The following is a 20,776-nucleotide window of genomic DNA, read 5'->3' as shown; positions in this document are numbered from 1 at the left end:
AGAAAAGAAAAAAGGAACTAAGAAAGGAAAGAAGGAACCAATAAATGACGGAAGGAAGATGAAAAGAAAGGAAAGAAGGAACTAAGAAAGGAAAGAAGGAAAAAATAAAGGAAGGAAAGAAAATGAAAAGAAAGGAAAGAAGATGAAAAGAAAGGAAAGAATGAACTAAAAAAAGGATAGAAGGAACTAAGAAAGGAAAGAAGGAACTAATAAAGGAAGGAAAGAAGATGAAAAGAAAGGAAAGAAAGAACTAAGAAAGGAAAGAAGGAACTAATAAATTAAGGAAGGAAGATGAAAAGAAAAGAAAGAAGGAACTAATAAAGGAAAGAAGGAACTAATAAATTAAGGAAGGTAGATGAAAAGAAAAGAAAAAAGGAACTAAGAAAGGAAAGAAGGAACTAATAAATGAAGGAAGGACGATGAAAAGAACGGAAAGAAGGAACTAATAAAGGAAATAAGGATATAATAAGGGATAGAAGGAACTAATAAATGAAGGAAGGAAGATGAAAAGAAAGCAAATAAAATGCTAATAAATGAAAGAAGGAACTAATAAAGGAGTGGACGCGGACGTGGCGCTTCAGGTCCGAGTTGATCTTGAACTTGGCGTCGCACTGCTGGCACTGGAAAGGGGCGTCGCCTTGGGGAAGACGTAAAGGCGGCGAGTCACTCTTTTGACGTCACAAGAACAAGTCAAGTGGGTATACTTGAGAGTAGTCAGTGTACAGCTTGTGTCGCGCTATCAAAGGAGGTCAACACTAAACATTGCTAGGTGAGCTGCGGTTTGCGTAGGAAGGCAGGGAGGTCAATAAATGAAGGAAGGAAGAAAGAAAAGGAGGAAAGAATGAAGGAAGATGAAAAGAAAGGGAAGAAGGAACTAATAAATTAAGGAAGGAAGATGAAAAGAAAGGAAAGAAGGAACTAATAAATGAAAGAAGGAACTAATAAAGGAAGAAAGATGAAAAGAAAGGAAAGAAGGAACTAATAAATGAAAGAAGGAACTAATAAAGGAAAAAAGGAACTAATAAATTAAGGAAAGAAGATGAAAAGAAAGGAAAGAAGGAACTAAAAAAAGGAAGGAAGGAAGATTTAAAGAAAAGAAAGAAGGAACTGATAAAGGAAAGAAGGAACTAATAAAGGAAGCAAGGAAGATGAAAGTAAAGAAAAAAAGTAACTAATAAATGAAGGAAGGAACTAATAAAGGAAAGAAGGAACCAATAAATGAAGGAAGGAAGATGAAAAGAAAGGAAAGAAGGAACTAATAAATGAAAGAAGGAACTAATAAAGAAAGAAAGATGAAAAGAAAGGAAAGAAGGAACTAATAAATGAAAGAAGGAACTAATAAATGAAGGAAGGAAGATGTAAAGAAAGGAAAGAAAGAACTAATAAAGGAAAGAATGAACTACTGAATAAAGAAAGGAAAGAAGGAACAAAGAAAGGAAAGAAGGAACTAATAAAGGAAGGAAGGAAGATTAAAAGAAAGGAAAGAAGGAACTAATGAAGGAAAGAAGGAAATAATAAAAGAAGCAAGGAAGATAAAAATAAAGGAAAAAAGGAACTAATAAATCAAAGAAGGAACTAATAAAGGAAAGAAGGAACCAATAAATGAAGGGGGGAAGATGAAAAGAAAGGAAAGAAGGAACTAATAAAGGAAAGAAGATGAAACGAAAGGAAAGAAGAAACTAAGAAAGGAAAGAAGGAACTAATAAAAAAGGAAGGAAAATGAAAAGAAAGGAAATAAGGAACTAATAAAGGAAAGAGGGAAATAATAAAGGAAAGAAGGAACTAATAAATTAAGGAAGGAAGATGAAAAGAAAGGAATGAAGGAACTAATAAATGAAAGAAGGAACTAATGAAGGAAAGAAGGAAGTAATAAATGAAGGAAGGAAGATGAAAAGAAAGGAAAGAAGGTACTAAGAAAGGAAAGAAGGAACTAATAAAGGAAGGAAAGAAGATGAAAAGAAAGGAAAGAAGGAACTAAGAAAGGAAAGAAGGAACTAATAAATTAAGGAAGGAAGATGAAAAGAAAAGAAAGAAGGAACTAAGAAGGGAAAGAAGGAACTAATAAATGAAGGAAGGAAGATGAAAAGAAAAGAAAGAAGGAACTAATAAAGGAAAGAAGGAACTAATCATTTAAGGAAGGACGATGAAAAGAAAGGAAAGAAGGAACTAATAAAGGAAAGAAGGAACTAATAAATAAAGAAAGGGAGATGAAAAGAAAGGAAAGAACGAACTAAGAAAGGAAAGAAGGAACTAATAAAAAAAGGAAGGAATATGAAAAGAAAGGAAAGAAGGAACTAATAAAGGAAAGAAGGAACTAATAAAGGAAAGAAGAAACTAATAAAGGAAATAAGGAACTAATAAATGAAGGAAGGAAGATGAAAAGAAAGGAACAAAGGAACTAATAAAGGAAAGAAGGAACTAATAAATTAAGGAAGGAAGATGAAAAGAAAAGAAAGAAGGAACTAATAAAGGATAGAAGGAACCAATAAATGAAGGAAGAAAGATGAAAAGAAAGGAAAGAAGAAAGATGAAAAGAAAGGAAAGAAGGAACTAATAAAAGAAAGAAGGAACTAATAAATGAAGGAAGGAACTAATAAATGATGGATGGACGATGAAAAGAAAGGAAAGAAGGAACTAATAAAGGAAAGAAGGAACTAATAAATGAAGGAAGGAAGATGAAAAGAAAGGAAAGAAGGAACTAATAAAGGAAAGAAGGAACTAATAAATGAAGGAACTAATAAATTAAGGATGGGCGATGAAAAGAAAGGAAAGAAGGAACTAATAAAAGGAAAGAAGGAACTAATAAATGAAGGAAGGAACTAAAAAATGAAGGATGGACGATGAAAAGAAAGAAAAGAAGCAACCAATAAGGATAGAAAGAGCCAATAAATGAAGGAAGGAAGATGAAAAGAAAGGAAAGAAGGAACTAATAAAGGAAAGAAGGAACTAATAAATTAAGGAAGGAAGATGAAAAGAAAGGAAAGAAGGAACTAATAAAGGAAAGAAGGAACTAATAAATTAAGGAAGGAAGATGAAAAGAAAAGAAAGAAGGAACTAAGAAAGGAAAGAAGGAACTAATAAATTAAGGAAGGAAGATGAAAAGAAAAGAAAGAAGGAACTAATAAAGGATAGAAGGAACCAATAAATGAAGGAAGAAAGATAAAAAGAAAGGAAAGAAGAAAGATGAAAAGAAAGGTTTGTAAAAAGTTTCATGAGCATGATTATACTAAAGAATACATTGTTTGAATTGAATCGTCACCCCAGGAATCAAACTCGGATTGAATCATTCGCTGCCCAAACATTCACACCTCAAACTTTCAACATATTTGTTCATCGGATATTTACACAACAATGTTTGTGTGTTGGAGAACAGCACACCTGGAGAAGTGACCACTCTGACTAACGCACCTGTGTGCCAGCTAGTAACGTACCCGTGTACGAGTGAGTAATGTACCTGTGTGCCAGAGAGTAACGCACCTGTGTACGAGTGAGTAACAAACCCGTATGCCAGCGAGTAACGCACCTGTGTACGAGTGAGTAACAAACCCGTATGCCAGCGAGTAACGCACCTGTGTACGAGTGAGTAACAAACCCGTATGCCAGCGAGTAACGCACCTGTGTACGAGTGAGTAACAAACCCGTATGCCAGCGAGTAACGCACCTGTGTACGAGTGAGTAACAAACCCGTATGCCAGCGAGTAACGCACCTGTGTACGAGTGAGTAACAAACCCGTATGCCAGCGAGTAACGCACCTGTGTACGAGTGAGTAACAAACCCGTATGCCAGCGAGTAACGCACCTGTGTACGAGTGAGTAACAAACCCGTATGCCAGCGAGTAACGCACCTGTGTGCCAGAGAGTAACGCACCTGTGTACGAGCGAGTAACGTACCTGTGTGTCAGCGAGTAACATACCTGTGTACGAGCGAGTAACATACCCGTATGCCAGCAAATAACGCACCTGTGTGCCAGCGAGTAACGCACCTGTGTGCGAGCGAGTAACGCACCTGTGTGCGAGCGAGTAACGTACCTGTGTACGAGCGAGTAACATACCTGTGTGCGAGCGAGTAATGTACCTGTGTGAGAGGGAGTAACGTACCTGTGTGAGCGAGTAACGTACCTGTGTGTGAGGGAGTAACGTACCTGTGTGTCAGCGAGTAACGTACCTGTGTGTCAGCGAGTAACGTACCTGTGTGCGAGGGAGTAACGTACCTGTATGAGCGAGTAACATACCCGTATGCCAGCGAGTAACATACCTGTGTGCGAGCGAGTAACGTACCTGTGTGTCAGCGAGTAACATACCTGTGTACGAGCGAGTAACATACCTGTGTGTCAGCGAGTAACGTACCCGTGTGTCAGCGAGTAACATACCTATGTGCGAGCGAGTAACGTACCTGTGTGCGAGCGAGTAATGTACCTGTGTGTGAGGGAGTAACGTACCTGTGTGAGCGAGTAACGTACCTGTGTGTGAGGGAGTAACATACCTGTGTGCGAGCGAGTAACGTACCTGTGTGTCAGCGAGTAACATACCTGTGTACGAGCGAGTAACATACCCGTATGCCAGCGAGTAACGCACCTGTGTGCCAGCGAGTAACGTACCTGTGTACGAGCGAGTAACATACCTGTGTGCGAGCGAGTAACATACCTGTGTGCGAGCGAGTACCGTACCTGTGTGCGAGCGCAGGTGCACGGTGAGCTGGCTGGAGTTGCGGCTGGCGTAAGGACAGATCTGACACTTGAACGGCCGCTCGTCGTAGTGAATCCTCACGTGCTTCTTCAGGCTGCTGCTGTCGGCCGCCGCGTACGAGCACAGCTTGCACTTGTGCGGCTTCTCTCCCGTGTGCGAGCGCAGGTGCATGTTGAGCTTGTCCCGCCGGCTGAAGCGCTTGTGGCACAGCTCGCACTCGAACGGCTTCTCGCCTGCGGAGAGGGGGGGGCCGCTGGTCAGGGGACACGGTCTACTTTTTTGAAAAGGGAGGCGAGGCTGCCTACCTGTGTGAGTCTTCAGGTGTCTCTCCATGTCTTTCTGGCCGTACTGTGTCTTGAAGGTGCAGCCTGGACAACAACAACAACTTCCTGTTACATGGGTGTCCAAACTTTTTGACTGGGGGGGCCACATTGGCCTTAAAAGTGGACTGCATGCAAACTAACTAATACATACGAATATACATATATACAAACCCCGTTTCCATATGAGTTGGGAAATTGTGTTAGATATAAATATAAACGGAATACAATGATTTGCAAATCCTTTTCAACCCATATTCAATTGAATGCACTACAAAGACAAATAATAATTAAAGCTGCAAGCAGCATTGGTCGGGCCCGCATATTTGGCAGGTGCTAGTCCTAAGTGTCGCAATACTATTGTCCAGTTTTAGTCCTAAGTGTCCCAATACTTTTGTCAAGTTGTAGTCCTAAGTGTCCCAATACTTTTGGCCAGTGTAGGTGTCCCAATACTTTTGTCCAGTGGTAGTCCTAAGTGTCCCAATACTTTTGTACAGTTGTAGTCCTAAGTGTCCCAATACTTTTGTCAAGTTGTAGTCCTAAGTGTCCCAATACTTTTGGCCAGTGTAAGTGTCCCAATACTTTTGTCCAGTGTAAGTGTCCCAATACTTTTGTCAAGTGGTAGTCCTAAGTGTCCCAATACTTTTGTCTACGTTTAGTCCGAAGTGTCCCAATACATTTGTACAGTTGTAGTCCTACGTGTCCCAATACTTTTGTCAAGTTGTAGTCCTAAGTGTCCCAATACTTTTGGCCAGTGTAGGTGTCCCAATACTTTTGTCCAGTGGTAGTCCTAAGTGTCCCAATACTTTTGTACAGTTGTAGTCCTAAGTGTCCCAATACTTTTGTCAAGTTGTAGTCCTAAGTGTCCCAATACTTTTGTCAAGTTGTAGTCCTAAGTGTCCCAATACTTTTGGCCAGTGTAAGTGTCCCAATACTTTTGTCCAGTGTAAGTGTCCCAATACTTTTGTCAAGTGGTAGTCCTAAGTGTCCCAATACTTTTGTCTACGTTTAGTCCGAAGTGTCCCAATACATTTGTTCAGTGGTATTCCTAAGTGTCCCAATACTTTTGTCAAGTTATAGTCCTAAGTGTCCCAATACTTTTGTCCAGTGTAAGTGTCCCAATACTTTTGTCCAGTGTAAGTGTCCCAATACTTTTGTCCAGTTTTCGTCATAAGTGTCCCAATACTTTTGTCCAGTGGTAGTCCTAAGTGTCCCAATACTTTTGTGAAGTTGTAGTCCTAAGTGTCCCAATACTTTTGTCCAGACTACCAATACTTGTGTCAAGGTTTAGTCCCAAGTGGCCCAATACTTTTGTCAAGTTTTAGTCCCAAGTGGCCCAATACTTTTGTCAAGTTTTAGTACTAAGTGTCCCAATACTTTTGTCTACTTTTAGTCCGAAGTGTCCCAATACTTTTGTTCAGTGGTAGTCCTTAGTGTCCGAATACTTTTGTCCAGTTTTCGTCCTAAGTGTCCCAATACTTTTGTCAAGTTCTGTCCTAAGTGTCCCAATACTTTTGTGCAGTTATAGCCCAAAGTGTATCAACACTTTTGTCCAGTTTTAGTCCTAAGTGTCCCAATACTTTTGTCAAGTTGTAGTCCTAAGTGTCCCAATACTTTTGTCCAGACTACCAATACTTGTGTCAAGGTTTAGTCCCAAGTGGCCCAATACTTTTGTCAAGTTTTAGTCCCAAGTGGCCCAATACTTTTGTCTACTTTTAGTCCGAATTGTCCCAATACTTTTGTCTAGTGTACCTACCTTGTCTGCATTGTGTGGGCACGCTGGTGCTTCCTGCTTTTAAGCAGCCATCTTAAAAAAACAGCAGCGCAGCAGCATCAGCGCAGCTGGTCTTTGAAGGGTCATAAAATCAAAACCGGAGCAGGTATCAAAACTCTTTCGCCAACTTTTAATCAGAAGGGTTCAATCTCTCTCCTGTGTTAGTTTGAAGCCGAAACAACAAATGCGCTCAGAGGAGATAATGTTTGAAGAAAGGTGACCGGTTTTTACAAAAATGTTGTTTTGAAGGGGGAATAGCAAACTTCCTGTTGATTTTTGCTGGGGGTTGTCAATGTTGAAATGTAGGTCTAAGTTAGACCTACATAGAGGTTTTTGTTTCATGTCTCTCCGACCTTCCCAGTGGGAGTTACAGGCAGTTTTGTCATTTTTTTCTTCCGAGGAGCAGTTTTTTTCTGCGTTTTATTCAACAATTGCGCTAGAGCGCAATTTTGAGATTTGAGTTTTTTTATTAGATCGCAATTTTTGCCAGTCCTGATGTGTGTGTTCAGTTCGGTGAGTTTTGAAGCATGTTAAGGGGGTCAAATTACAGCTCAAAGAGGCAAAAGTGACTGTTTTTAGTACATTTTTGTCTTGAAGGGGGAATTGCCAACTTCCTGTTGATTCTTGCCCGAGGAAATGAATTAATGAAAAGTAGGGCTAAGTGAGCCCTACATAGAGGTTTTTGTTTCATGTCTCTACAACATTCGTACTGGGAGTTATAAGCAGTTTTCTTTCTAGGGGGCGCTAGAGCGCAATTTTGAGTTTTGGGGTTCGTTTTTTTTATTAAAGACAATTTTTGCAGGTCCTGATGTGTGGGTCAAATATGGTGAGTTTTGAAGCATGTTAAGTGGGTCAAATTAGTGCTCAAAGAGGCGGCGGAATAATAATAAAACCTTAGAAAAACAATAGGTCCTTATGTCCCATTGCAAAAGGACTCCCGTTGGGATTCCTTTTACAATGGGCCATGCGGGCCCTAATTAAAGCTGCAAGCAGCGATGGACGGGACCGACTTTGACGGCACATAAAATCCAAACCCGAGCAGTAATTAAAACTCTTTCGTCAACTTTTAATCAGAAGGGTTCAATCTTTCTCCTGTGCTAGTTTGAAGCCGACACGACAAAGGCGCTCAGAGGGAGATAATGTTTGAAAAAAGGTGACCGGTTTTTACAAAACTTTTCTTTTGAAGGGGGAATTGCAAATTTCCTGTTGATTTTTGCTGAGGGTTGTCAATAAATGGAATGTAGGTCTAAGTGAGACCTACATAGAGGTTTTTGTTTCATGTCTCCAAGACATTCCTACTGGAAGTTACAGGCAGTTTTGTTCCTGAGACATTAAACTGTCCATATCAGTATAGATATCCCACATTTTTTTTTCACCATTGAAATCTGATGTGTTTTCAAAGTGTTCCTTTAATTTTTTTGAGCAGTGTAGCTTACACATATATATGAGTACATATTATAAAAATATAATGGATATATAATGAATCATTATTGTAATTGGTTATTAAGAGTATGTGAAAGTTCAACTCCGACCTTGTTTACTTTTCAGAAATAACAAGCAGCTAAAATGTGCCAAACATGGATAAGTGGCTTTATTTTTTTTTAATGTATTTTTGATTTTTTATGTTGATTGGACGTTTTTTTTTTACAATATCCACAAAGTTCAACGAGCAGGATGTGTTATGTACGACCATCTTTTGTGCTGATTGAATGTTTTTCTTTTCCCCATGACTAGGGAAGGTTGTTTGGATAAATAAATGCTGTACTCTGTTCCCTTGCAAGTGCATTCAATGGTCGCGTTACTTTCAACGGCCACCAGATGGCGACAAAAAAGCCGCTGCTCATTTACATGCCACGCCCACCTGAGAAACAGCAACTGCGTCTTTTGGACGCCAGCGAGTCTTTTAGCTTCTTGCGCTTCTGCGGCTTGGTCAGGATCTTCTTGACGCCTCTCAGGAGACACGTCTGGAAGGTCTCCTCCAGGACCACCTCCATGCTGGAGCCTGAGCACGGCGAAACGAGACAGACTGGGACGTGAGAAGAAGGCGGGACGGCGCGATGAGAATGTGAGAGGTTGAAGACGGGCGGAACTGGAGGATAAACATGAGAAGATATGCATGAAGAGCCCATGGAGAACATGGGCAGGTGATAACAGGCCACACAGAAGACACGGGTGACATGAGGAGATGAGGATGAGAAGATGAAAGCAAAAAGATGAGAGGAACATGAGAAGATGATAAAAGGTAGCTGGGTGAAAACAATGAGAACACAAAATGATGAGAATGAAGAGGGGAGAAGATGAAGGAACAGGGTGAGAGTATATCAATATTTGCAGGATGAGAGCCGTGGAGAACATGAGACGCAAGATGAGAGTAATGGACATGAGAAGCACAAAAAGGACGAGAGAACATGAGAAGAGCATAGAAAACGAACAGATGAGAAGATGAAGAGGTGTGTCATTGTTGCGGATGATGACAACATATGAAGATGAGGATTGGGACAAATCTTAAGAAGCGCATGAGATGTTGAAATTATCATGAGCTAAAATTATAAGATATTCTTCCTAGCTCTTATCTCATCCTTACGTGCTTCTCAGCAAAGCTCCTTATCCAAGGAGGCAAGGATGAGACCGGGAGCTTGGAAGAATGAGAAGACGAGGCAGGGAGGAACATGAAAAGATGACGGGGAGCAGGATGAGAAGTGAAACAATGAGAAAAGAGAAAGGGCAAGGAACATGAACCGGATGAGAACGACAGCAACGCACGATGATGAGAATGACCGAGTGAAAGTGAAAAAGATGATGAGAAGATGGAGAGACGTACGGTAAAGTTACAGATGATGACAACATATGAAGATGAGGAATGGGATGAGGGCTAAGAAGTGCATGAGATGATGAAATTATTATAATGAGTAGAGACGAAGATATTCTTCTGAGCTCTCATCTCATTCTCATGTCCTTCTTAGCATTTGATGAGGAGCAAAAATAGACAGTTGCTAAATGAGGATGAGATGAGAGTCAGGAGGCAAATCTTCATCTTAAGAGATGTTGGTCCTTTCCGTTCAGATGAGTGAACAGATGGTGAAGAATAGTAAGATGAAGGGGGGAAAGCACATGAGAAAAGATGAGAAGATGAAGAGGAGTGTTGACATTACAGACCATGACAAGAAATGAAGATAAGGATTGGGATGAGAGTTCAGAAGAGCATGAGATGATGAGAAAAGATCTCTCATCTCATCCAGATATCTTTCTCAGCAACTGTTTTATTTTGTTCCTCATCACGTGATAATAAGAACATGAGAATGAGACAGGATGAGGATTTGAGAGCATGACATGGAGCAAGTGAGAGTGGGTAACATGAGAAGACGATAGCCAGGTGGGACGGAAAAGAGGATGAGAAGATGAACGGTAGCAGCATGATAACGTCAGGAGGTGGAGAGGAGAAAGATGAGAACAATAAGCATGAGAAGCTGCTGAAGTGAAGAAGAGGAGGATGATCACGTGAGAGTGAAGAAGAACATGAGGCGATGAAGAAAACATGAGAAGAGCAGCAGGATGGGAACAAAAAAGATGATACAACATGTGAAGATGAGGATTGGATGGCAGCATGAGATGAGGAAAGGAGCAACATCTCTTAAGATGAAGATATTCTTCCGAGCTCTCATCTCATCCTCATGTCTTTAGCAACCGTCTCATTTTGCTCCTCATCAAATGCTAGGAAGGATGTGAGGATGAGAGTTCAGAAGAATGAACAGATGGTGAAGAATAGTAAGATGAAGGGGGGAAAGCACATGAGAAAAGATGAGAAGATGAAGAGGAGTGTTGCCATTACAGACCATGACAAGAAATGAAGATAAGGATCGGGATGAGAGTTCAGAAGACCATGAGATGATGAAATAATCACAATGAGAAAAGATCTCTCATCTCATCCAGATGTCCTTCTTAGCAACTGTTTAATTTTATTCCTCATCACGTGCTAATAGGAACATGAGAATGAGACAGGATGAGGATTTGAGAGCATGACATGGAGCAAGTGAGAGTGGGGAACATGAGAAGACGATAGCCAGGTGGGACGGAAAAGAGGATGAGAAGATGAACGGCAGCAGCATGAGAACGTCAGGAGGTGGAGAGGAGAAAGATGAGAACAATAAGCATGAGAAGCTGCTGAAGTGAAGAACATGAGGATGATCACGTGAGAGTGAAGAAGAACATGGGGCGATGAAGAAAACATGAGAAGAGCAGCAGGATGGGAACAAAAAAGATGATACAACATGTGAAGATGAGGATTGGATGGCAGCATGAGATGAGGAAAGGAGCAACATCTCTTAAGATGAAGATATTCTTCCGAGCTCTCATCTCATCCTCATGTCTTTAGCAACCGTCTCATTTTGCTCCTCATCAAATGCTAGGAAGGACGTGAGGATGAGAGTTCAGAAGAATGAACAGATGGTGTAGAATAGTAAGATGAAGGGGGGAAAGCACATGAGAAAAGATGAGAAGATGAAGAGGAGTGTTGCCATTACAGACCATGACAAGAAATGAAGATAAGGATCGGGATGAGAGTTCAGAAGACCATGAGATGATGAAATAATCACAATGAGAAAAGATCTCTCATCTCATCCAGATGTCCTTCTTAGCAACTGTTTAATTTTGTTCCTCATCACGTGCTAATAGGAACATGAGAATGAGACAGGATGAGGATTTGAGAGCATGACATGGAGCAAGTGAGAGTGGGGAACATGAGAAGACGATAGCCAGGTGGGACGGAAAAGAGGATGAGAAGATGAACGGCAGCAGCATGAGAACGTCAGGAGGTGGAGAGGAGAAAGATGAGAACAATAAGCATGAGAAGCTGCTGAAGTGAAGAAGATGAGGATGATCACGTGAGAGTGAAGAAGAACATGGGGCGATGAAGAAAACATGAGAAGAGCAGCAGGATGGGAACAAAAAAGATGATACAACATGTGAAGATGAGGATTGGATGGGAGCATGAGATGAGGAAAGGAGCAACATCTCTTAAGATGAAGATCTTATTCCGAGCTCTCATCTCATCCTCATGTCTTTAGCAACCGTCTCATTTTGCTCCTCATCAAATGCTAGGAAGGACGTGAGGATGAGAGTTCAGAAGAATGAACAGATGGTGTAGAATAGTAAGATGAAGGGGGGAAAGCACATGAGAAAAGATGAGAAGATGAAGAGGAGTGTTGCCATTACAGACCATGACAAGAAATGAAGATAAGGATCGGGATGAGAGTTCAGAAGACCATGAGATGATGAAATAATCACAATGAGAAAAGATCTCTCATCTCATCCAGATGTCCTTCTTAGCAACTGTTTTATTTTGTTCCTCATCACGTGCTAATGAGAACATGAGAATGAGACAGGATGAGGACTTGAGAGCATGACATGGAGCAAGTGAGAGTGGGGAACATGAGAAGACGATAGCCAGGTGGGACGGAAAAGAGGATGAGAAGATGAACGGCAGCAGCATGAGAACGTCATGAGGTGGAGAGGAGAAAGATGAGAACAATAAGCATGAGAAGATGCTGAAGTGGAGCTCAACGAGAACAGAAGAAGATGAGGATGATCACGTGAGAGTGAAGAAGAACATGAGGCGATGAAGAAAACATGAGAAGAGCAGCAGGATGGGAACAAAAAAGATGATACAACATGTGAAGATGAGGATTGGATGGCAGCATGAGATGAGGAAAGGACCAACATCTCTTAAGATGAAGATCTTCTTCCGAGCTCTCATCTCATCCTCATGTCTTTAGCAGCCGTCTCATTTTGCTTACAGACGATGACAAGAAATGAAGATAAGGATTGGGATGAGAGTTCAGAAGAGCATGAGATGATGAAATAATCACAATGAGAAAATATCTCATCCTGATGTCTTTCTCAGCAACTGTTTTATTTTGCTCATCATCATGTGCTGATAAGGACATGAGGATGAGACAGGAGAGGACAAGGATTTGAGAGGATGACATGGAGCAAGTGAGCGTGGGGAACATGAGAAGACGACCGTATAATTAGGATAGCCAGGTGAGACGGAAAAGAGGATGAGAAGATGAACAGCATGAGAACCAAGGAGAACATAAAGAAGAGTAAGATGAGAACAATAAGCATGAGAGGATGCTGAAGTGGAGCTCAAAGAGAACAGAAGAAGATGAGGACGATCGCGTGAGAGTGAAGAAGAACATGGGGCGATGAAGAAAACACGAGAAGAGCAGCAGGATGAGCGGCAAAAAGATGAGAAGATGAAGAGTAGCAGCATGAGAAGGCGATGAGGTGATGAGGAGCAAGATGAGAGCAATGGGCATTAGAATATACTGAAGAAGAACAAAAAGAAGAAGATGAAGACAGTTATGAACATGAGAAGAGCAGCAGGACGTAAAGAGCTGAAACACAGGATGAGACAAATTAGTATGAGAAAGTGAACGGGACATGAAGACATTTGGATGTTATATATGACCTGGGCTAAGAAGGACATGACAATGAGAAGATAGACATGAGCAAATAAAGGACAAGCCGTAGGAGAGCAAAGAGGAGCATGAGGAGTAAGATGAGAAAAATAAGCATGAGAAGATGCTGAAGTGGAGCTCAACGAGAACAGAAGAAGATGAGGACGATCACGTGAGAGTGAAGAAAACATGAGAAGAGCAGCAGGATGAGCGGCAAAAAGATGAGAAGAGGAAGAGTAGCAGCATGAGAAGGCAATGAGGTGATGAGGGGCAAGATGAGAGCAATGGGCATTAGAATATACTGAAGAAGAACAAAAAGAAGAAGAAGAAGAAGACAGGTATGTGGAGCGGCCGTGCCAGCAACTTGAGGGTTCCAGGTTCGATTCCCTACTTCCGCCATCCTTGGGCAAGACACTTTACCCGCCTGCTCCCAGTGCCACCCACACTGAGAGAATGACATGGGGCAAGTGAGAGTGCGGAACATCATGGTGAGACGGAAAAGAGGATGAGAAGATGAACGGCATGAGAACCGAGGAGAACGTCAAGAGGTGAAGAGTGGTTAGAGTGTGCGCCCTGAGATGGGTAGGTCGTGAGTTCAAACCCCGGCCGAGTCATACCAAAGACTATAAAAATGGGACCCATTATCTCCCTGCTTGGCGCTCAGCATCAAGGGTCGGAATTGGGGGTTAAATCACCAAAAATGATACCCGGGCGTGGGCCCCGCTGCTGCTCACTGCTCCCCTCACCTCCCAGGGGGTGATCAAGGGTAATGGGTTAAACTATTCGCCACACCTAATGTGTGTGTGTGACAATCATGGGTACTTTAACTGGTTTAAATGTAACTTATATATTGGGTTTCACTATGTAAAGCGCTTTGAGTCACGAGAGAAAAGCGCTATATAAATATAATTCACTTCACTCACTCACGTATGAACATGAGAAGAGCAGCAGGACGTAAAGAGCTGAAATACAGGATGAGACTAATTAGTGTGAGAAAGTGAACGGGACATGAAGACATTTGGATGTTATATATGACCTGGGCTAAGAAGGACATGACAATGAGAAGATAGACATGAGCAAATAAAGGACAAGCAGTAGGAGAGCAAAGAGGTCACCTGGCAGTGAGGACGCTGCTGTCTCGGCAGAGGTGTTTCTCATGCTTTGCACGGAGCATCCATTCTGCTTGTGGGCCAGGAAGACTTGGACGTTGTTGTACTGCTGCTTGCAGAAGCCACAGATGTGGATGTCAGGGCTCACCTCCACCAGCACAGGATGCCCTGCACATTTACAACGTACAATTTTTTTTTTTTTATAAACACTGCATTAGAGCAGTGTTTTTCAACCTTTTTGGAGCTAAGGCGCATTTTTGTTCATTGAAAAAATGCAGAGGCACACCACCAATGTTCCCTATAAGGTGCGCGCCTGTGTAATTGCGCACTGCTCAAGCGTCCTCTGCGCACGGCAAATCTATGCCACGCACAAAATCAAATAAAAATTAAAGCTGCAAGCAGCGTTGTTCGGGCCCGCGTATTTGGCAGCTGCTAGTCCTAAGTGTCCCAATACTTTTGTCTACTTGTAGTCTGAAGTGTCCCAAGACTTTTGTCTAGTGTACCTACCTTGTCTGCATTGTGTGGGCACGTTGGTGCTTCCTGATTTTGAGCAGCCATCTTAAAAAAACAGCACCGCAGGAGCATCAGTGCAGCGGGTCTTTGAAGGGTCATAAAATCAAAACCGGAGCAGGTATCTCAACTCTTTCACCAACTTTTAATCAGAAAGGTTCAATCTCTCTCCTGTGTTAGTTTGAAGCCGAAACAACAAACGCGCTCAGAGGAGATAATGTTTGAAGAAAGGTGACGGGTTTTTACAAAAATGTTGTGTTGAAGGGGGAATAGCAAACTTCCTGTATATTTTTGCTGGGGGTTGTCAATTTATGAAATGTAGGTCTAAGTGAGACCTACAGAGAGGTTTTCGTTTCATGTCTCTCCGACCTTCCCAGTGGGAGTTACAGGCAGTTTTGTATTTTTTTTCTTCCGAGGAGCAGTTTTTTCTCCGTTTAATTCAAAAATTGCTGTAGAGCGCAATTTTTGAATTTGGGGTTAGGTTTTTTTATTAGTTCACAGTTTTTGCCAGTCCTGATGTATGTGTTCAGTTCGGTGAGTTTTGAAGCATGTTAAGGGGGTCAAATTACAGCGCAAAGAGGCAATAGTGACTGTTTTTAGTACTTTTTTGTCTTGAAGGGGGAATTGCCAAATTCCTGTTGATTTTAGCCCGAGGATGTACAATTATGAGAAGTAGGTCTAAGTCAGACCTACATAGAGGATTTTGTTTCATGTTTTTCCGACCTTCCTTGTGGGAGTTACAGGCAGTCTAGTTTTCTTTTCTTCCTAGGGGGCGCTAGAGCGCAATTTTGAGTTTTGAGGTTTGGTTTTTTGATAAAAAGTTTTGCCGTAAATTACTGATGTGTGTGTAAAATTTGGTGAGTTTTGAAGCATGTTAAGGGGGTGAAAGTAGTGCGCAAAGCTGCGGAAGAATAATAATAATAATAATAATAATAATAAAACCTTAGAAATTCAATAGGTCCTTATGTCCCATTGCATAAGGACTCCCTGTGGGAGTCCTTTTGCAATGGGCCATTGCGGGCCCTAAAAATAAGCGCATAACAATTTTCGACAGAGAAAACCGTTTTTGTCGTCATTGTTCAAATATTGTAAAGTCTGTCGAGACGCTTTGAGGACATGAATTCCATCGATCACTTTACTGAGCAAAACTCTTTATTGTCGGCCATAAACACATCACCAAAACATTAGTAAAAAAAATGATATCTAGCAAAAGTGGTCATTTTCCGCAGTACAAACCAGACCAAAAGCAACTTTGTTATATCAACAGTAGCCGCTCGCTCTTTCTCACTTGCGCCAACACATGCACATATGGCACTGAGCCAGTGATGCGTTTACAGCCACACAAAAAGTCGGACAACTCCAACACCAAACATAAAGTGTAATTCCAGGTCGTTACACTATGATTTACCAATCAAATGTGTGCTTATTCTAGTGTCATTTATTAGGAATCTTAATTTATCAATATTAATCATGAAATGCTGTTAGTATATTAAATAAATACTAATAAAATGTATTTTTTACAAACAGGAAGTTGCAGGAATGTACACATGATCCCCTGCTTACATCTCATTGTGCAACATGTGAATGTTTTCATGGGAACTAAATGCAATGTCTGAAAGGGGTACAAATTATTTCCAAAGCAGGACCTCCACCCAGACAAACAATACAAGTACACAGTTCATGAAAAACAATAATTTTTTGTTATTGTCATTGTAAGTGGGCCTAAACACTTATATTAGAAATGGAAATGACTGCTGTCATGAGGTGGGGACTTGTCCAGGGTGTACGACGCCTTCCGCCCGAATGCAGCTGAGATAGGCTCCAGCGACCACGAAAGGGACAAGCGGTAGAAAATGGATGGATGGATGGAGATTGAACTTGTTATTTAGTGAGCCACAGTGTGCACGTGTGATGTTGCTCACATGGGCTCCACTCAATGCTCAAGGAGTTTTTGCGTTTGCTCACACATGAAAAATTAGAGGGAACATTGCACACCACCAGCAGAAAACATAAAAAATGTAAACTCGGTAATTGATATTGACAGTAAAAAGTCATTGTTGCAATTGTTGGATATGAATTCAAATCAAAACCAAGCATGCATCACTATAGCTCTTGTCTCAAAGTAGATGTACTGTCACCACCTGTCACATCACGCCGTGACTTATTTGGAGTATTGTTGGTGTTTTCCTGTGTGTGTAGTGTCTTGCGCTCCTATTTTGGCGGCTTTTCCTGTTTTGTTGGTATTTTCCTGTAGCAGTTTCATGTCTTCCTTTGAGCGCTATTCCCTGCACCTGCTTTGTTTTAGCAATCAAGACTATTTCAGTAGTGCGGACGCTATCCTTCGTTGTGTGGAAATTGTTGATTGTCATGTCATGCACTGCAAAAAGTCAGTGTTCAAAAACAAGAAAAAAACATACAAAAATGTGTGGTATTTTACTTGAACTAAGCAAAATTATCTGCCAATAGAACAAGAAAATGTGGCTTGTCGAGACTTTCCAAAACAAGTAAAACTAGTCCTAAGTGTCCCAATGCTAGTGTCCAGTTTTCGTCCCAAGTGTCCCAATACCTTTGTCCAGTTTTAGTCCTAAGTGTCCCAATACTTTTGTCCAGTGTGGGTGTCCCAATACTTTAGTCCAGTGGTAGTCCTAAGTGTCCCAATACTTTTCTCCAGTTTTAGTCCTAAGTGTCCCAATACTTTTGTCCAGTGTAGGTGTCCCAATACTTTAGTCCAGTGGTAGTCCTAAGTGTCCCAATACTTTTGTCCAGTTTTAGTTCTATGTGTCCCAATACATTTGTCTAGTGGTAGTCCGAAGTGTCCCAATACTTTTGTCAAGTTGTAGTCCTTAGTGTCCCAATACTTTGGTCCAGTGTAGGTGTCCCAATACTTTTGTTCAGTTGTCGTCCTAAGTGTCCCAATACTTTTGTCCAGTTTTAGTTGTAATTGTCCCAATACGTGTGTCAAGTTTTAGTCCCAAGTGTCCCAATAGTGTTGTCCAGTTTTCGTCCAAAGTGTCCCAATACTTATGTCCAGTTGTCGTCCTAAGTGTCCCAATACTTTTGTCAAGTTTTATTGCCAAGTGTCCCAATACTTTTGTCCAGTTTTCGTCATAAGTGTCCCAATACTTTTGTCCAGTTTTAGTTCTAAGTTTCCCAATACGTGTGTCCAGTTTTAGTCCCAAGTGTCCCAATAGTGTTGTCCAGTTTTCGTCCAAAGTGTCCCAATACTTTTGTCCAGTTTTCGTCCAAAGTGTCCCAATACTTTTGTCCAGTTTGCGTCCTAAGTGTCCCAATACTTGTGTCAAGTTTTATTTCCAAGTGTCCCAATACTTTTGTCCAGTTTTCGTCATAAGTGTCCCAATACTTTTGTCAAGTTGTAGTGTTAAGTGTCCCAATACTTTTGTCCAGTGTAAGTATCCCAATACTTTTGTCAAGTGGTAGTCCTAAGTGTCCCAATACTTTTGTCTACGTTTAGTCCGAAGTGTCCCAATACTTTTGTCAAGTTGTAGTTCTTAGTGTCCCAATACTTTGGTCCAGTGTAGGTGTCCCAATACTTTTGTCCAGTTGTCGTCCTAAGTGTCCCAATACTTTTGTCCAGTTTTAGTTGTAATTGTCCCAATACGTGTGTCAAGTTTTAGTCCCAAGTGTCCCAATAGTGTTGTCCAGTTTTCGTCCAAAGTGTCCCAATACTTATGTCCAGTTGTCGTCCTAAGTGTCCCAATACTTGTGTCAAGTTTTATTGCCAAGTGTCCCAATACTTTTGTCCAGTTTTCGTCCAAAGTGTCCCAATACTTTTGTCCAGTTTGCGTCCTAAGTGTCCCAATACTTGTGTCAAGTTTTATTTCCAAGTGTCCCAATACTTTTGTCCAGTTTTCATCATAAGTGTCCCAATACTTTTGTCCAGTTTTGGTCGTAAGTGTCCCAATACTTTTGTCCAGTTTTCGTCATAAGTGTCCCAATACTTTTGTCAAGTTTGCGTCCCAAGTGTCCCAATACTTGTGTCAAGTTTTATTTCCAAGTGTCCCAATACTTTTGTCCAGTTTTCGTCATAAGTGTCCCAATACTTTTGTCCAGTTTTGGTCGTAAGTGTCCCAATACTTTTGTCCAGTTTTAGTCCTAAGTGTCCCAATACTTTTGTCAAGTTGTAGTGTTAAGTGTCCCAATACTTTTGTGCAGTGTAAGTGTCCCAATACTTTTGTCCAGTGTAAGTGTCCCAATACTTTTGTCAAGTGGTAGTCCTAAGTGTCCCAATGCTAGTGTCCAGTTTTCGTCCCAAGTGTCCCAATACCTTTGTTCAGTTTTAGTCCTAAGTGTCCCAATACTTTTGTCCAGTGTAGGTGTCCCAATACTTTAGTCCAGTGGTAGTCCTAAGTGTCCCAATACCTTTGTCCAGTTTTAGTCCTAAGTGTCCCAATACTTTTGTCCAGTGTAGGTGTCCCAATACTTTAGTCCAGTGGTAGTCCTAAGTGTCCCAATACTTTTGTCCAGTTTTAGTTGTAATTGTCCCAATACGTGTGTCAAGTTTTAGTCCCAAGTGTCCCAATAGTGTTGTCCAGTTTTCGTCCAAAGTGTCCCAATACTTATGTCCAGTTGTCGTCCTAAGTGTCCCAATACTTTTGTCAAGTTTTATTGCCAAGTGTCCCAATACTTTTGTCCAGTTTTCGTCATAAGTGTCCCAATACTTTTGTCCAGTTTTAGTTCTAAGTTTCCCAATACGTGTGTCCAGTTTTAGTCCCAAGTGTCCCAATAGTGTTGTCCAGTTTTCGTCCAAAGTGTCCCAATACTTTTGGCCAGTTTTCGTCCAAAGTGTCCCAATACTTTTGTCCAGTTTGCGTCCTAAGTGTCCCAATACTTGTGTCAAGTTTTATTTCCAAGTGTCCCAATACTTTTGTCCAGTTTTCGTCATAAGTGTCCCAATACTTTTGTCCAGTTTTGGTCGTAAGTGTCCCAATACTTTTGTCCAGTTTTAGTCCTAAGTGTCCCAATACTTTTGTCAAGTTGTAGTGTTACGTGTCCCAATACTTTTGTCCAGTGTAAGTATCCCAATACTTTTGTCCAGTTTTAGTTCTAAGTGTCCCAATACATTTGTCTAGTGGTAGTCCAAAGTGTCCCAATACTTTTGTCAAGTTGTAGTCCTTAGTGTCCCAATACTTTGGTCCAGTGTAGGTGTCCCAATACTTTTGTCCAGTTGTCGTCCTAAGTGTCCCAATACTTTTGTCCAGTTTTAGTTGTAATTGTCCCAATACGTGTGTCAAGTTTTAGTCCCAAGTGTCCCAATAGTGTTGTCCAGTTTTCGTCCAAAGTGTCCCAATACTTATGTCCAGTTGTCGTCCTAAGTGTCCCAATACTTGTGTCAAGTTTGCGTCCTAAGTGTCCCAATACTTGTGTCAAGTTTTATTTCCAAGTGTCCCAATACTTTTGTCCAGTTTTCGTCATAAGTGTCCCAATACTTTTGTCCAGTTTTGGTCGTAAGTGTCCCAATACTTTTGTCCAGTTTTAGTCCTAAGTGTCCCAATACTTTTGTCAAGTTGTAGTGTTAAGTGTCCCAATACTTTTGTCCAGTGTAAGTATCCCAATACTTTTGTCAAGTGGTAGTCCTAAGTGTCCCAATACTTTTGTCTACGTTTAGTCCGAAGTGTCCCAATACTTTTGTCAAGTTGTAGTCCTTAGTGTCCCAATACTTTGGTCCAGTGTAGGTGTCCCAATACTTTTGTCCAGTTGTCGTCCTAAGTGTCCCAATACTTTTGTCCAGTTTTAGTTGTAATTGTCCCAATACGTGTGTCAAGTTTTAGTCCCAAGTGTCCCAATAGTGTTGTCCAGTTTTCATCCAAAGTGTCCCAATACTTATGTCCAGTTGTCGTCCTAAGTGTCCCAATACTTTTGTCAAGTTTTATTGCCAAGTGTCCCAATACTTTTGTCCAG

At 41.2% G+C, this 20,776-nt stretch overlaps 1 protein-coding gene across 1 annotated transcript in view; it reads right to left on the bottom strand.

Annotated features, from left to right (window-relative positions):
* Positions 1-20,776, bottom strand: part of zfp64 (zinc finger protein 64 homolog (mouse)) — a 39,167-nt gene that overhangs the window by 2,729 nt on the left and 15,662 nt on the right. Inside the window, exons 3-6 of the mRNA XM_061969894.1 lie at positions 14,354-14,515; positions 8,642-8,869; positions 4,992-5,054; positions 4,668-4,919 (exon numbers count right to left, since the gene is read on the bottom strand). Coding sequence (XP_061825878.1) covers positions 4,668-4,919; positions 4,992-5,054; positions 8,642-8,869; positions 14,354-14,515 — 705 coding nt within the window. The remainder of the gene's footprint in view (positions 1-4,667; positions 4,920-4,991; positions 5,055-8,641; positions 8,870-14,353; positions 14,516-20,776) is intronic.

Source organism: Nerophis lumbriciformis, linkage group LG01 (assembly GCF_033978685.3).
Source record: "Nerophis lumbriciformis linkage group LG01, RoL_Nlum_v2.1, whole genome shotgun sequence".
Taxonomy (NCBI): domain Eukaryota; kingdom Metazoa; phylum Chordata; class Actinopteri; order Syngnathiformes; family Syngnathidae; genus Nerophis; species Nerophis lumbriciformis.
Note: the sequence above shows the minus strand (reverse complement) of the source record. Positions and strands in the feature narration are given on the sequence as shown.